This window comes from Neoarius graeffei, chromosome 4 (genome assembly GCF_027579695.1).
Source record: "Neoarius graeffei isolate fNeoGra1 chromosome 4, fNeoGra1.pri, whole genome shotgun sequence".
NCBI lineage: Eukaryota > Metazoa > Chordata > Actinopteri > Siluriformes > Ariidae > Neoarius > Neoarius graeffei.
The window spans coordinates 8431038-8448305 of NC_083572.1; the positions used below are offsets into that span (position 1 = coordinate 8431038).

General features: G+C 43.1%; 1 protein-coding gene across 1 annotated transcript; it reads right to left on the bottom strand.

Moving 5' to 3' along the window:
* Window positions 1–363: 363 nt before the first annotated feature.
* On the bottom strand, window positions 364–13388 carry vps16 (VPS16 core subunit of CORVET and HOPS complexes). Its single transcript, XM_060918795.1, has 22 exons — window positions 13202–13388; window positions 11782–11870; window positions 11311–11402; window positions 11087–11215; window positions 10767–10911; window positions 10529–10644; window positions 9723–9845; window positions 8039–8094; window positions 6824–7008; window positions 6669–6745; window positions 6388–6519; window positions 5867–6030; window positions 5392–5500; window positions 4375–4509; window positions 4159–4267; window positions 2530–2627; window positions 2346–2450; window positions 2177–2254; window positions 1867–2036; window positions 1418–1514; window positions 1046–1149; window positions 364–920 (listed from the first exon to the last, which is right to left on the bottom strand). Exons 1-22 carry the CDS (start codon window positions 13249–13251, stop codon window positions 776–778), a joined length of 2508 nt encoding a protein of 835 aa, XP_060774778.1. The 5' UTR covers window positions 13252–13388; the 3' UTR covers window positions 364–775.
* Window positions 13389–17268: the final 3880 nt, after the last annotated feature.

A 17268-nucleotide genomic window follows, 5' to 3' on the forward strand; every position in this document is an offset into this window, starting at 1 on the left:
GAACATTGTGAACATTAACCGAAGCTTTTGGTTTGTATCTGCATAATTTTATGAATTGTGCTGATGATTAGATAACTGTATAAAACAGCAGGTGGATGGGTGTTCCTAATAAAGTGGCCGGCGAGTCATTCACTGACATACAACGCACAAATATTACAGTTAGGAGGAGATGAGAGGAATAAAATCTAACAGGGCGTGTTGTTCCAGGAATAGATAAATGAATCAATCAACAACAAAGTGGTCGAATACCATCCTGAAGTTATTCAAGAATTATTTTTCTGTAGCAGTAAACTAGGGTATTTTCCAAGCTTAATATCGAACATGAAATCATTTCAAAATGAAACAATCCAAAAACACCCACAGTTTTTTTTTTTTTTCCCCCGACAGTTAGTTTAATTAGACAGTTAATTGCATGCCAAATTTCAAACAAAACAGGAGTACATTAAATTAATTTATACAAACAATGAACAATGGTACAGAATAAAGCTGAGCATTAAATCATAATCACAGTAAGTACTGTATGAAGTAACTGCAGTTTTAGTAAAAATTTCATAATAGACGGACTCAAAACAGCTTGAGGACATGTTTTATTTCTTTTTATGCCCTATAGTAATCCAGAGTTCCCTGCAGCGTCCGCCATCAAGTGCATTTTCTAATGAAACTCCATTACAAGAGCTGAGATCCCTCTGAAATGTCCAACACTACAAGCAGAAAATGTGGAGAGTGCCGATTTGACCACTATTTGGTAACAGGCAAAGCCATGTGATGTCACGATTCACTTTTTGGTGGCAGTGGTCTTGGCACGGTTAAGACGTTCTACCAGCGCACGGTCTGTTGTGGAGGAACAGTGAGACAGGACCGTGTTGATCTCTCCCTCGTTCCTCCTCTCAATAGCTGCACTTGCTGCCCCTTCCAAATCACTGAGAGAGGGGAAAAAAAAAAAGTAGATAGATAGATAGATAGATAGATAGATAGATAGATAGATAGATAGATAGATAGATAGATATTTTAAAAATATTTGTGACAAACACTAAGAAAAACTTACCCTACTGCCAGGTGGGCTTTGACCTTCTGCTCCGGTGTGACCTTCGACACATATTTCTTGGCCTCGAATCTGTTGTTTCGTTTCACGCAGGCTTCAACAAAGTGCTGCAATTAAGAACAAAGTTCAGCAAACATCACGGGATAGTTTTTTTTTTTTAATAAAATTTCACCTTTATTGGATAGGATAGTGTAGAGACAGGAAATGAGCGGGAGAGAGAGACGGGGAGGGATCGGGAAATGACCTCAGGTCGGAATCGAACCCGGGTCCCCGGGTTTATGGTATGGTGCCTTATCCACCTGAGCCACGACGCCCCCATGGGACAGTTTTTATACGGATAATCATATGGATTACAAAGTCTACACTTCTCTTTACCAGGTAGCCGATGGGCGATTTCTTGCTTTTGGCAAATTTCTCAAGCTCCTCCCAGTCTGCTTTATCAGCCAGTGCTGTCAGCTTCAGCCACCAATACCTGTGAGGAACAAACAGTTACACATATGTGACTCACTGACTTGACTCGCACACACTGACTCCGTGACTGCCACTGACTGACTCTGTCACAAATTGACTCACTGACTGACTCATAGAAAGAACTGTATGCTCTCAGCTCCTGTAAGTGCAATGCACCTCACTGCAGATTTATATTCCTCATGTACACTGCCCCAGTACCGATTATCTTCCTATAACAGCACATGCGCGCGTTTTATATCTGTTACTTAACAGTACTTCTACTGACCCAGACATGGTTAGTGATTCGAGTATTGCCCAGTTTGCAGTTGCTTGGTGTTTACCAGAATCTTTATTCACCACAGACAGATACGCACCTCTTATCGGGCACTCTGAAGTCCTTGTAGAGCTGCTCAGCGTGCTTGTGCAGACCCAGAGACAGCAAGGTGCTCAGAGTATCGTGCAGAGAGAAACCGGTGAGGTACTCGCCTTTATCCTCCTCCAGCTTCCTCTGGAAACGCAACAGACGCATCTCCTCCTCTGTGGCCTAAACAAGAGACGCCGAAGCCAAATATATGATCATAAACGGAATATTTCTGCAAGTAAACATGCAGAGTTCACCTTTCAAACTAATCAGAGAGATTGTAAATGTACAAGCACGTTTATCCTTCACATTGTATCACTCACCTTGGTAGCAAATTCATTCTTGGCCTTGTTGTACTCATCTACTGCACTTTGTAATAAAGACACTCGAGCCTCCAGCCTCTGTCAAATGTACACACAAGACAGTGGATTAATTAGATCACAATAAAACAAAAGTCTCTTACTGCGAATCTATAGTCTCTTCGGATCCTACCTTTTCTTTGTAACTAGCTTTCACGTAGAAATTGCCCAGTTCCTGGTGATCGTCATCTTGATTAAAGAGATCCTTCAGCGTATCCTGTTCCTGATGCTTACAGAACTGAAACACACACAAGGAAGTGAAATGCACAAATCCACACCGAGTTAAACACAAACACATGGTGAAGTGTGTATGGTACCTGTCTGTAGAGGCTAAGGGCCACAGGCTGGTTCCGAAGAGTCATGAAGAAGTCTCCTCTGTTCATCTCATTCTTCAGGTACGTTACCACTGTGTACACTGTGAAGTATACACTTTAAAGGGATAGTTCGGGATTTTTGACATGAATCTGTATGGCATCCCCATCAATAGTGTCGTGCAAACACACTGACTTACCCCTGACAGCATCCTGTGAGTCCAGTTCTTGTCCAGTTTTGGTCCAGACGAAAGTAGTCTGGCAAGTTTGTTGGGGTCACGAAAGTAAAACGTTTTTCGTCTCAAAACAGTACGTGTTCAAAAGAGTGATATATTTGCATCACAAAACCGTTGCCAAATAAAAAGTCAGACCTCGAAATCGCTTGGCACTATTTTCTCTCCCTTCTTATCACTGAGCGCTGCCGCCAGGTGACAGCTACGGCTGTTTCATTCATTGTTTACTGCTAGCAAAGTTAGCGACAACATGTCTGACTACGACAGCGACGTTGAAAACACTGACTTGATCTCACAGCCAAAGGGATATCTTTATGAACCCGAATATACAGATGAAGAAATTCGCCAGATGGAGTTAGAACGGGCAGAGAGAGAAAGGGTGGACAGAGAAGTGGAAGAAGGTGAAGCTGGAGCCGCAGCTGGAGCTCTCAAATTAGCTTGTTAGCGCCGCTGATCTGAACTCCTAATCACTGCCAAACAATGGGAAAGGTGTTGATTCCTGCGCAGATGTCAACATGACAGCGCACAGTGATACCGAGGGAGACAAAATATACTGTAGCGCCAAATAATTGCGAGGTCTGACTTTTTATTTGGCAACGGTTTTGTGATGCAAATATATCACTCTTTTGAACACATACTGTTTTGAGAAGGAAAACGTTTTACTTTCGTGACCCCAACAAACTTGCCGGACTACTTTCGTCTGGACCAAAACCAGACAAGAACTGGACTCACAGGATGCTGTCGGGGGTAAGTCAGTGTGTTTGCACGACACTGTTGACGGGGATGCCATACAGATTCATGTCAAAAATCCCGAACTATTGCTTTAATAAGAATCAATGTTAATTCACACACTCTTATGATATAGCAGGTGTAAATAGTCGTTCTCTCACCAACATCTAACTCTCAAGAATTTTTTTTTTTTAAATGCAGCCTATAGTACGTTACCAAGAAACACAACGTGCCCTGTCCTTCGACCTTTCTGTAGCGGAAAAACTTAGTTATCGCTTTATTCATGACTGTTATAAAACACTGATGCTGGAGACTCCTTCCATAAATGTTCACTAACAGAAAATCACCAAATAATTGACTAGACAGTTTTCTTTGTGAAAACAACAGCATGTTCAAAATCAATTTATTATTAAACTTCCTTTGTGGCTAATGTTTTGTTAAACCTTCCATTTCCAAGACAATATAGTTATTTTAAAAATATTTTAGTCTGTCGTAAATAACATGCGTGCATTCAGGTTCTCCCCCCGTTACATCAAGCAGGATTTGCATAAACAAGACGTTTGTAGGCATTTCAGTAGCTTTGGTCAGATCTCTTCGGTATCTGTGTTGAATCTATACAGATAATGCATAAGTTCTGCATTCAATGTGTTTGAGGCTGTGCGTGTATTTATACCAAGGTCCGTGTCTCCACTCTCGATAGCTTTGCTGAGCGCTAACTGGCTCCTCTTCATCCTCAGCAGCAGAGGAACCTGCTCACCAGAGCGAGGCTCAAACTCCAGCAGCTGAGAAAGAAAGAAGAGATTGACAGAAAAAAACAAAAAGCACTGAGGAATAATGAATGTGTGTGAAACACAGGTAAAGTCAAAGTGTCAGCATGTTGCGCGTGTACCTTTATAGCGAGTTCAGTGCGTCCGCATTCATAGGCTTTGTTTGCAATCTCAGAGTAGGAGATTCCAGCAGCATCACCCAGCTTGAGACTGATGTTCCTCGCAATGACCTCATCAGCCTCCTCTTTCTGCTGCACCTACACACACAAGCGGTCACTCTCTCTATAACTATTCAAATGACGTGACACAGTGGTAACACACTAATTAGTGAGTTACAAGAAAGAAAAAAAAAAGTAATTTGGGATGACACCAAGGGTGGTCAGGGGGAGCCACAGCCACCTCTGCCTCAGGCCAAGTTTACATTAGACCGTATCTGTCTCGTTTTCTTCGCGGATGCACTGTCCGTTTACATTAAAACGCCTGGAAACGCCGGGAAACGGGAATCCGCCAGGGTCCACGTATTCAATCCAGATCGTGTCTGGTCCGGTGCTGTGTAAACACTGAGAATACGCGGATACGCTGTGCTGAGCTCTAGCTGGCGTCGTCATTGGACAACGTCACTGTGACATCCACCTTCCTGATTCGCTGGCGTTGGTCATGTGACGCGACTGCTGAAAAACGTCGCAGACTTCCGCCTTGTATCACCTTTCATTAAAGAGTATAAAAGTATGAAAATACTGCAAATACTGCCCATTGTGTAGTTATGATTGTCTTTAGGCTTGCCATCCTTCCACTTGCAAGTGGTAAGTGACACACATGCCCGACATGCACTGAGATCACACACACAGCGGCTCAGTCCCAAATCACTGCTCGTGCACTCCACTCGTGCGCTCTGTGAGCTGCGCAGGGCCGGAGTGTGCACCCTCCAGAGGGCACTCGCTGTTCAGGGCGGAGTGATTTGGAGCGCAGGATGCCTGCGGAGCCGAGCGTATCCGTGTATTGGCGTTGCTGTGTGCACGCGAATCGTGTATTGGCGTTGCTGTGTGCACACTAATCGTTTTAAAAACGTTAATCTGATGATCCGCTGATACGGTCTAATGTAAACCCCACCTCAGTGTGGCTCTGCCTCTATACTGTACCTTACAACAGGCCCAGTGTTTGAGCACTCGACTCACACCCTGGTACTCAGGAGTTTTCAGATAGCGGCAGATCTCGATGGCAAGAGGATACAGCTTGCGATATACTAGTCTAAGACAGAAAAAAAAAAGACCAAAAGAAAGACAGACAGACAGACCAAAAGACAAAAAAGGATAGACAGAGAGCAATTAATATATAAACAAGGAATAAGACATAATGAATTTCAATATTTAATACTATATTAATGCTTCAAAACAAAATGTCATTTCCTGCTTTTTATTTTATCAGACTTTTTTTTACCACTTTTTCTTCTTACTCCTTTTATATTATCTTAACAGATTTCTAAACCTCTTTGCCTCATTTATTTTTTTCTCTCTAATTGTACTTTAAACTTTATAGTCCCAGTGTAACAAAGCTTGAATAATAATAATAATAATACACTGACAATAATGAACACACGGACAGGTTTTGTCTCACCGGTCTGTGAGCACTTGAACAGTCATCTGTTTGAACTGAGTGTGTGTGAGAGGGATTCCCACGGTGTAATCTCTCACTGCGTTTAACACTCGCAGGTCTCGACACATGCTGACAAACGGCTCAGGGGAAAAATTACTGAGAAAACATTTTCCGAAGGAGGCCGCCTGTGGGTGGACAAAAAAAAAAAAAAGGTACATTAAATAACACGTTATGGGGGAAAAACAAAGTTTTTGCCTTGAGAGATACAGCAGTTATTGGCTAAAGGCTTATGCATATTTAATATTAACGAATAATTATCTTTGCGTGAACAGGCTTTTAGACAGTCTGGAAAATTCTTTCACTTTAGTTGAACGTTTGACATTAACACAGACTTTGTCCTCCTCCGTTGATGCAAATGGAACCGGTCCTATTTATACAGGCTATACAAATATGCTCGTAAAAACATCAGCAATGTACTCTTGAATTATTGGCATTTTTAAAATTCCATTACAGCGCCAAGTATAACGTTCAGAGTGACTCACCCTCAGGAGGGATTTTTGCGTCTCTGCCTCATGCTCATGTCCTGCTGCCTCGACACACTGCCTCACCGCCTCCCCCAACAGATTCTGCTCCTTAATCTCCCTCAGATACTCATCCGCCTTCTGGCTCTCTTTCTACACACACACACACACACACACACACACACACACACATATTACATCGCCATACTGATAAAGCAAGATTGTCAGTTACTGTACAAGTCAAATCAGCTAATCACCATGAAAAATAACACCACAATATTTACTTTTCATCAAATTCCCACCTCATATTCTTTGTGAGCCTCCAGCAGCAGTGCTCCAGGAGCCATGGAGGCAATTTTAAAGATTTCCTCACAGGAAGCTACCAAAGAACACAATATATGTCAATCATTTTTTATACGTCTATAGGGGTGTGTGTCTGTGTGTGTGTTGTTCTCACCTGGTACCTCCTGCAACAGTTCATGATTTGTGGCGTTGATGATTCGAACACTGTCCAGCTCTGGGACCAGAAGCGAGTCGTCGTCGAGGTGGTATGGGATAGTGTCTTTACACACTCCTACAACCAGCAGGTACCGATCCCACATGACCACCACTGAGGGCTGCTGACTTTTAGGCCTGCGACACCTACAGAGAAAGGAGAGGAAGATTTTTTTTTTTAATTACTTTCCCTACAGTAAAATATATTTTATTAGATGTGGCAGCCTGGGAAAACCCTTCACATGGTCTCATTATATAATTACACATGCACACTGGCCACTTTATTAGGAACATCATCCACCTGCTGTTTTCTGCAGTTATCTGATCAGCCGGTCCCTTGACAGCAGCATGATGCATAACATCACGCAAATACAAATCAAGAGCTTCAGTTAATGTTCACATCAAACATCAGAACGGGAAAAATTGTGATCTCAAAGCGTGACTTTCTTTCACTGTGCCATGGGTGTCGGTTTGAGCCAGAAGGACTGGTTTGAGTATTTCAGAAAACTACTGATCTCCTGTGGTTCACACACACACACACACACACCAGTCTCTAGAGTTTACACAGAATGGTGCGAAAAACAAAAAACACTGACTGAGTGAACGACAGTTCTGTGGGTGGAAATAAACGCCTTGTTGATAAGAGAGGTCAGAGATCAGAAAATGGCCAGATTGGCTCAAGCTTTTTTGCCAGGAAGGATATAGTAACTCATATAAATCACTCTTTATAACCATGGTGAGCAGAAAAGCATCTCAGCATGCAACAGAAAACCACATTGGGTTCCACTCCTGCAGCCAAGAACAGGGATCTTCGAATCAAGAACAAAGTTCCTATTAAAGTGGCCAGTGAGTGTGTGTTGTGTGTGTATACATATATGTAAAAAAAAAAAGTCTAGCATTTAAAAAAAAAACAGGCTAAAGTGGGAAAAAAAGAGAATTTAAAGACTGCGCTCCGACTGTAGCGCAGAAGAAAATCACAGTTAGCTTTATGCAAACTAGTTGATGTTCTAAACAGAAAACCCCAAACTTCAAATATTTGTCCAAATTGCGATTTTTCATCGTTTTTAGTTGTCTGACAAAATGTATCCAGTGACATCTGAAGGGTTTTCCCAGACCGCCACAAATATTTCAATAGACAGGCTATATAGGAAGCCACACACTTAAGTCAAACACCTACCATGCCATCTGTCTGGGTGGATTTCTGACTTTGGTCTCTACCTCACTGAGTTTTTCCTGCACACAAACATTCAGTGAGTTTTCTGTCCTTTCCAGCAACAAAAAGATAAAACAGTGGTTGAACTGTGTGCCATGAAACAAACTCAGAGCGATATCAGTGACATAAGAGCATCAAAGATTGTTTTAAAAAAAGGTATTAATGTATATAGGCTTCATTCACTTTTATTCGTGACGTAGGTCAAGATCAGACTCTCTTCTGCTTGAATATATTATATATTTAGAGCGACATAAACCCAAACCAGATTGCCAAGCCAATGTGTTGAAATCAATGTTTTTTAAAAAAAAAAACCTGACAATAGCTTCTGATCTCCAGAGTGGCACAACAATCATTAGAAGTTTGAATCCAGACAAGGCCAAAACTATCAGAGTCCAGGAGTCAAGACGGCAAATTTCGCCATGCTCTCTGGATTCTGGATGGGAGAGAAGTCTAATGGCCCTTTTCCACTACCCTTTTTCAGCTCACTTCAGCTCGCTTCAGCTCACTTCAGCCCGACACGGCTCGCGTTTCGACTATCTCAGAACAGCACGACTCAGCTCGCTTCAGCCCTGCTTAGCACCCAAAACTCGCACAGTTTTGGAGTGGGGCTGAAGCGAGCCAAACCGAGCTGAGTGAGGCTGGGGGCGTGAGCAGACACTCCCCTGTGCACTGATTGGTGGGGAGGAGTGTCCGCACATGCCCACACACACCCCACGAGCACGCTGGGATCTGTAAACACCGCAAACCCGGAAGAAGAATAATTACGAATTACGAGAATTTCTGAAGCCTTATGCGCCTCGCCTCATCTATACGCTCTTGCCAGTATCTGTTGGCGTTGTCGGTGACAACAAGCCACAGCACCAAGACCAGCAACACTAACGACTCCATGTTTATTGTTTACTATCCGGGTCGTGAGACTACCGCTTAAAAGATCACTGATGTCACTGTTTTTTTTGTTTTTTTTTTATAGATAGGACAGTATAGAGAGACAGGAAATGAGCGGGAGAGAGAGACGGGGAGGGATCGGGAAATGACCTCGGGTCGGAGTCGAACCCGGGTCCCCGGATTTATGGTATGGTGCCTTAGCCATCTGAGCCATGACACCCCCCACTGATGTCACTGTTTGCGCCGCTTAACGACATCACGTGATGTCCACCCACTTTCGCTAACTCCACCCAATGTGTCCACCCACTTCCAGCCAGCACGGTTCAGTGCGGTTGTAGTCGAAATGCAACTTCAATAGCCCCGCTCAGCTCGACTCAGCACGGCATGGCTCAGCCCGACTCAGCCGCGTTTGTAGTGGAAAAGCGGCATTATTCTCTCTCCCCTGTTAGAGTGTCAATCACAGTGACACTTGCCACTTATGGGCATCTATGAGCTAATGTACGCAGAAGACAGCAGATAGCTCTTTCCTCAGAGTGTGTTAAGAAGCATGATTGGAAGTGTGTTGTTTCATGAGGCAGGAGGTGGGAATTCGCAAAACTAAATTATGTAGAAAATAGCGTTTTTTTTTTTTTAATCTGACAATTTCTTTGGTTCAAAAATCCAATTTTCACACCGAGGCGATTCGTGGATTGTTAGGATTTCCTGTAATACAACTCAAGTGTTGAACGTTAAGTGTAAGCTGTGTGTTATATTCATTACATACCTTCAGGTTGGTGGAGCCCATCCACACATGGCCCGAGTCGGTAAACAGCGCCAGGTACTTATAGCTGAAGGATACACACATGTGTACTATACTGGAGGCCTGAGGAGAGAGGCCTGGAGGGTTCTGAAACACACATCCACACAAGGCAAAAATGTGCGATTACAAATATTCATTCAAGGTGCCAGTCAGCCGATATACAGTACTGTGCAAAAGTCTTAGGCACCCTATTTTTTTTTCCATAAAAACTTTGTTATAGATTTCTATTTTATGACTTCTACATTATCAAGTCAGCACAAAAACATTTTAGAGTTCCAAACGTTCATTTTTCCAGCACAAAATTAAACGTTACAGGAAAGGAGAAAAAAAAAAAAAAAAAGCTTGTATCTGAGCAACACATTCCATAAGAGAGCACTTTTCAGATTAAAAAAGAAAACATAATGAAGGATACTGGGTTTTGGTGCAAAATTAAGAAGCGAGTGTGACAGTCAAAGTGTCCAGAAGAACTGTGGCTGGTTCTGCAAGATGCTCAGTAAAACCTACAGCTCATTTCCTTATCGAACTGCACTCTTTTTTTTTTTAAACAAAAGGGGTCGTCTCACACCAAATATTGACTTTGTTTCATTCATTATGGATTACTGATTACTGTTTATAGTGTTTGTTTTATTTTAATGCTCAAACATTTCATTTCATTATTTTTAAGCCATTTTTGGTCGACAGCATTTCTTTACATGTGCCTAAGACTTTTGCACCACACTGTGTGTGTGTGTGTGTGTGTGTGTGTGTGTGTGTGTGGGGTAGCTCCTCACCACTTCAGTACATGTGGTGTAGTCCAAAATAAAAAGATCAGCACCGTTTGCCACCAGCACTTTACTCTGTCGGTCCTGGGTTAGCACTGCCCAGCAAGTCGGCGCCCCCTGGAGACCTGAAATATAATAAACAATAAAGACAAAACATATGGACAGATACTGAAGAAAAGATAAAGATAGATACACTAAGGAAAAAAAAAAAAAGATATAGTTCTGGACAGAATAACAGGGTGCTTACCTTGCACCTCAGGTAACCTCCTCAGCTTCAGATCATCAATGTTTGTTGCCAGGGTAAACCGGGATGCTCCGGTTACTATGGCAATTCCAGTTCCATATGGCGAATGGAAAACCTTGGCCTCGAGAACCTGGCTCTGTCCCACCTCCTAGTTCCAGAGAGAACCGTAATGCAAGTGACGTCTTAGTTAAAGCTTGGACCTGATCAATTTACACCCAGAGTTCTCCCTAACCTAAAAAGAACATACTGAACACGCCAAGTGTGATTTCATCCTGAGACAAATCATAAGGTTTGTGTTGTGCACACTTGTCATATCTTCTCACATTGCCCATGCTGAAGTGTCTCTTGAAACTGCCAAAGAGGTCGTAAACGAGAACAGTGCCATCCTCCTGAATGCACAGTAGATCGTCACACACCGTCCAGCCTAGATGCTTCACCACACCGCTCTTCCACTACACACAGACAAACACGTTAATCACGCCTGTTCCTGCAAAAGGAGGAACACACTCTCACTTTGCACCAGCCCGTTTGTCACATGGGGGTTTACCGGAAAGCTGGCGAGACTCCCTCCAGAAGCGGAGTAGATCTCTAACTGGGGTCGGGCGCTGGGAGAGCGGTGTTGAGGCTCCCTCAGCAGGGCTAAGACAGAACGACAGGTGTAAGAGTTAACATCAGAGTATATCATCACCCTGCGAAATGATGATTTGGGAATAAAATGAGGAATTTAAATATTTGACTAGTTAGATGATGTCCAAAGAGATAAATGTGTACCACTGTATTCTTTCTCCAATACTGTAATTCTGCACTATTCACATACATACATAGGATAATAAAGCTTTTGTGACTCAACCTGATTTGATTAAAAGGTATGAAAACTCAGGGTGTAGGCTACAGAAATAAAAACAATCATGATGCATCAAGAGGCATGAAGAATCGATCAGTAATCCTGTTGCGTCTCTCAGCCAGTCCCAAAGCTAGATTAGAATGATTTGAAAAAAAAAAAACATCTACGACTTACCGATTGGCCCACCGTATGGAGCTGCAGCTGTTAAACAATCTCTGAGACCATCCTTCAGATTCCAGCCCATTTCATACAGCTCAATCTTCCTGTTTATTGCAACACATTAAAAACACTGATGAATTTCTGCATTTAAGAAGAATTCAAATAGCTACAAAGATATATAAAAGAATATAGAGAACTTAGTTTTTAAATGATGTCAAGAACAACAAGATGTTGATATTGTATATTATATACAGACATCTTTGGAAACAAATCAAAAGCAGGGGAGGCTACAAATGCAGAGTAACATACCAAAATAAGAAACTACAATCATTTAAAAAATAAATAAATAAATAAATAAAATAATGCAAAAAAAAGTTTAGACAAAAACATGACATTTTGAAGTGCAGTTTTCATGCCTTCTTGTTGCATGAGGTAACACGGGTCATTTTTGCATATATAAATAATTTAGTATTTTGTTATAGCAATGCACTGCTGCTATTCAAGAAAAAAAAACTCAATTTTCTCGTCATTACAGAAAAACGTCTCGTTATTATGAGAAACTGGTAACCACAGGGTATAAAATATACATACATACCCAGTACTGTGCAAAAAATCTTAGGCACATGTAAAGAAATGCTCATCTCATCTCATGATCTGTAGCCGCTTTATCCTGTTCTACAGGGTCACAGGCAAGCTGGAGCCTATCCCAGCTGACTACGGGCGAAAGGCGGGGTACACCCTGGACAAGTCGCCAGGTCATCACAGGGCTGACACACAGACACCCATTCACACTCACATTCACACCTACGGTCAATTTAGAGTCACCAGTTAGCCTAACCTGCATGTATTTGGACTGTGGGGGAAACCGGAGCACCCTGAGGAAACCTGGGGAGAACATGCAGACTCCACACAGAAAGGCCCTCATCGGCCACGGGGCTCGAACCCAGGACCTTCTTGCTGTGAGGCGACAGCGCTAACCACTACACCACCGTGTAGTAAGCCATAATAAATGAAATAAAGTCAATATTTGGTGTGAGGCGACCCTTTGCTTTAAAAAGAAAATAGTCTGAGGTACAATGAGTGCAGTTTGATAAGGAAATGGTCTATAGGTTTTACTGACTTTTGCATAGTACATTATTTTATATATGTGTGATCAAGCATGCTGCTGTTATTTGTTTTCTCTCCATTGATTCCCTGTTGTGATGACGTCACCACATCTGTCATATGACCTCCCAGCCGTCCATGACTTGCTAAATGATCTGCACATCTGCTTTTCAGCAAGAAATTTCCAAACCACTTGTTTTTCCTTCACACTCACACCCCAAACTTAAACGCATTTATATTACATGACCTTTATCTCGTCGCTGTTTAACCAGTTATTTTAAGCGCTACTTTAACTAGCGGTGGAGATTTCAGCCTCTGTGCCGTTAATTACCTGTAAAAATTCTCTCCAAGAGGATTCCAGCTGGCCGTGACAAATGCCATGTTTTCCTCCTATTAGAGAGTAGATCTGGATGCTTTGCTCGTCAGGTTGTCTGGGGTTTTATGCTTGTTTTTCGGATTTGTTGTTCGTTTCCTCCTCCATTATGTTTTCCCGCTTCTTCTTCGCTTGTTATTCAAGCTTGATGTCATACAGTAACACTGCGCATGCCTGCGCCCTCTGCTGGATAGAGTAGGGAATCACACGCTCGATAAATGAAGCAAAATAACTAAAAAAAAATTTTCCATGCAAACTCATCTCATCTCATTATCTCTAGCCGCTTTATCCTGTTCTACAGGGTCGCAGGCAAGCTGGAGCCTATCCCAGCTGACTACGGGCGAAAGGCGGGGTACACCCTGGACAAGTCGCCCGGTCATCACAGGGCTGACACATAGACACAGACAACCATTCACACTCACATTCACACCTACGGTCAATTTAGAGTCACCAGTTAACCTAACCTGCATGTCTTTGGACTGTGGGGGAAACCGGAGCACCCGGAGGAAACCCACGCGGACACGGGGAGAACATGCAAACTCCGCACAGAAAGGCCCTCGCCGGCCACGGGGCTCGAACCCGGACCTTCTTGCTGTGAGGCGACAGCGCTAACCACTACACCACCGTGCCGCCCTCCATGCAAACTTTGTTATCGATTTCTATTTTATGACTTACACATTAAGCCCTGCGATAACCTGGTGACTTGTCCAGGGTGTACCCGGCCCCTCGCCCATAGTCAGCTGGGGTAGGCTCCAGCTTGCCTGTGACCCTGTAGAACAGGATAAAGCGGCTACAGATAATGGATGGATGGACTTGTACATTAGAGGCAGCATGGTGGTGTAGTGGTTAGCACTGTTGCCTCACAGCAAGAAGGTCCTGGGTTCAAGCCCAGCGATCAACGGGGGGCCTTTCTGTGCGGAGTTTGCATGTTCTCCCTGTGTCTGCGTGGGTTTCCTCCGGGTGCTCCGGTTTCCCCCACAGTCCAAAGACATGCAGGTTAGGTTAACTGGTGGCTCTAAATTGACCGTGAGTGTGAATGGTTGTTTGTCTTTATGTGTCAGTCCTGTGATGATCTGGTGACTTGTCCAGATTTAACCCTGCCTCTCACCCATAGTCAGCTGGGATAGGCTCCAGCTTGCCTGCAACCCTGTAAAACAGGATAAGCAATTACAGATAATGGATGGATGGACTTATACATTAGAGGTGGAACGGTGGTGTAGTGGTTAGTACTGTCACCTCACAGCAAGAAGGTCCTGGGTTTGAGCCCAGTGGTCAATGGGGGGCCTTTCTGTGTGGAGTTTGCATGTTCTCCCTGCGTCTGCGTGGGTTTCCTCTGGGTTCTCCGGTTTCCCCCACAGTCCAAAGACATGCAGGTTCGGCTATTTGGTGGCTCTAAATTGACCGTGTGTATAAATGTGAGTGTGAATGGTTGTTTGTCTTTATGTGTCAGCCCTGTGATGATCTAGTGACTTGTCCAGACTTACTCTGCCTCTCATCCATAGTCAGCTGGGATAGGCTCCAGCTTGCCTGTGACCCTGTAGAACAGCGGGTACAGATAATGGATGGATGGATGGATGGACTTATACATTAGAGGCGGAACGGTGGTGTAGTGGTTGGCACTGTCGCCTCACAGCAAGAAGGTCCTGGGTTTGAGCCCAGCGGTCAATGGGGGGCCTTTCTGTGTGGAGTTTGGATGTTCTCCCTGTGTCTGCGTGGGTTTCCTCCGGGTTCTCCGGTTTCCCCCACAGTCCAAAGACATGCAGGTTAGGCTAATTGGTGGCTCTAAATTGACCGTCGGTGTGAATGGTTATTTGTCTCTGTGTGTCAGCCCTGTGATGATCTGGTGACTTGTCCAGGGTGTACCCCGCCTCTCACCCATAGTCAGCTGGGATAGGCTCCAGCTTGCCTGTGATCTTGTACAGGATAAGCGACTACAGATCATGGATGGACTTCTACATTATCAAGTCAGTAGAAAAACATTTTAGAGTTCCAAACGTTTGTTTTCCAGCACAAAATTAAATGTTACAGAGAAAAACATGTTTGCATCTGAGCAGCATATTCCATAAGAGAGCACTTTTCAGATGAGAAAAGAAAACATAATGAAGGCTACTGGGTTTTGGTGCAAAATTAAGAAGCAAAGTGACAAAGTGTCCAGAAGAACTGTGGTTGGTTCTGCAAGATGCTTCATAAAATCTATAGCTCATTTCCTTATAAAACTGCACTCGTTGTACCCGAGACTACTATTTATTTTTTTTGAAGCAAAGGGTCGTCTCACACTAAATATTGACTTTGTTTCATTTATTTTGGTTTACTGCTGTTTATAGTATTTTTTAATGTTGAAACATTGCATTTGATTATTTTAAGCTATTTTTGGTCAACAGCATTTCTTTACATGTGCCTAAGACTTTTTTGCACAGTACTGTGTGTATGATACACACACACACACACACACACACACACACACACACACACACACACACACTACTGCATCTCAGACAATTAGAATGTCTTGAAAAAGTTCAATATTTTCCGTCAGTTATTTCATAAAGTGGAAATTTAACATATTCTAGCTCATTACATGTAAACTAAAAAATTTAAACAATTTTTCTATTTTAATTTTGATAATTATGACCTACAGTGCAACAAAAAAAAAATCTCAAAATATATTTCTTTTCAAGTTTGAGTGAAATACAGTGTATCTCTCTGTCTAGTTCAGTCCATGCAACCACAATCATGGGGAAGACTGCTGTCTTGACAGTTGTCCAAAAGACGATCATCGACACCCTCCACAAAGAGAGTAAACCACAGAAGGACATTGCTGAAAAAGCTGGCTGGAAAAGGTGCACAAGCAACAGGAATGACTGCAGCTTTGAGAGGATTGTCAAGAAAATTTGATTAAAGAACTTGGGAGAGCTTCACAAGGAGTGGACTGAGGCTGGTGTCAGTCCATCAAGAGCCACCACGTACAGACGTCTTCAGGAAAGAGGTTACAACTGTCACGTTACTAATATCGAGTCACTCTTGAACCAGAGACAATGTCAGAAGCATCTTACCTGGGCTAAGGAGAGAAAGAACTGGACAGTTGCTCAGTGGTCCAAAGTTCTTTTTTCAGATGAAAGTAAATTTTGCATTTAATTTGGAAATCAAGGTCCTAGAGTCTGGAGGAAGAGTGGAGAGGCACAGAATCCAAGTGGTGTAGTGGTTAGCACTGTCGCCTCACGGGAAGAAGGTCCTGGGTTCGAGCCCAGCGACCGACAAGGGCCTTTCTGTGTGGAGTTTGCATGTTCTCGCCGTGTTTGCATGGGTTTCCCCCGGGTGCTCTGGTTTACCCCACAGTCCAAAGGCATGCAGGTTAGGTTAACTGGTGACTCTAAATTGACCGTAGGTGTGAATGGTTGTCTGTGTCTATGTGTCAGCCCTGCGATGACCTGGCGACTTGTCCAGGGTGTACCCTGCCTTTCGCCCGTAGTCAGCTGGGATAGGCTCCAGCTTGCCTGCGACCCTGTAGGACAGGATAAAGCGGCTACAGATAATGAGATGAGAGATGAGATGTTAAAGTGCCATTCCACCATTGGATGTATTCTTTGGCATAAAATACAATATATTTTATGACAACATGACTAGACAGAGAAATCTTTTAGCTTCAAAATGATCTATCAAACATAATTTTTTGACAACGACAAGTATATTAATTTTGCGACCAAAGTCACCTACCCTTTTAATTTCCGCGCGGTAGTGAAACGTGATGTCATCGGCAGGTTCCCCTTCTTGTGTACCAGGTGTCGGTCTATTTTTAGACCAGGAAACTCCCAAAGTGAGAGAGTCATTTCTCCTCGTATATGGGGGCCCAAAAAATTGCGAACAATTTTGAGTTAATCTTTCAGTTAGCTAGATTTATTGGTATTATTTTTATCGCGTTCTAGCCGCCATTGCTGATAATATGTGCCACATCACACGTCACGTGGTACACAAGAAGGGGAACCTGCCGATGACATCACGCGCAGAAATTAAAAGGGTAGGTGACT

Excerpts from the sequence above, each read along its gene's own strand:
- vps16 (XM_060918795.1), bottom strand. The coding sequence starts at position 13,251 with ATGGCATTTGTCACGGCCAGCTGGAATCCTCTTGGAGAGAATTTTTAC. Across the intron at positions 6,746-6,823 it reads ACTGTTGCAGGAGGTACCAG|CTTCCTGTGAGGAAATCTTT; the intron begins GTGAGAACAACA and ends GTTCTTTGGTAG. Across the intron at positions 2,037-2,176 it reads AGAATGAATTTGCTACCAAG|GCCACAGAGGAGGAGATGCG; the intron begins GTGAGTGATACA and ends TCTCTTGTTTAG.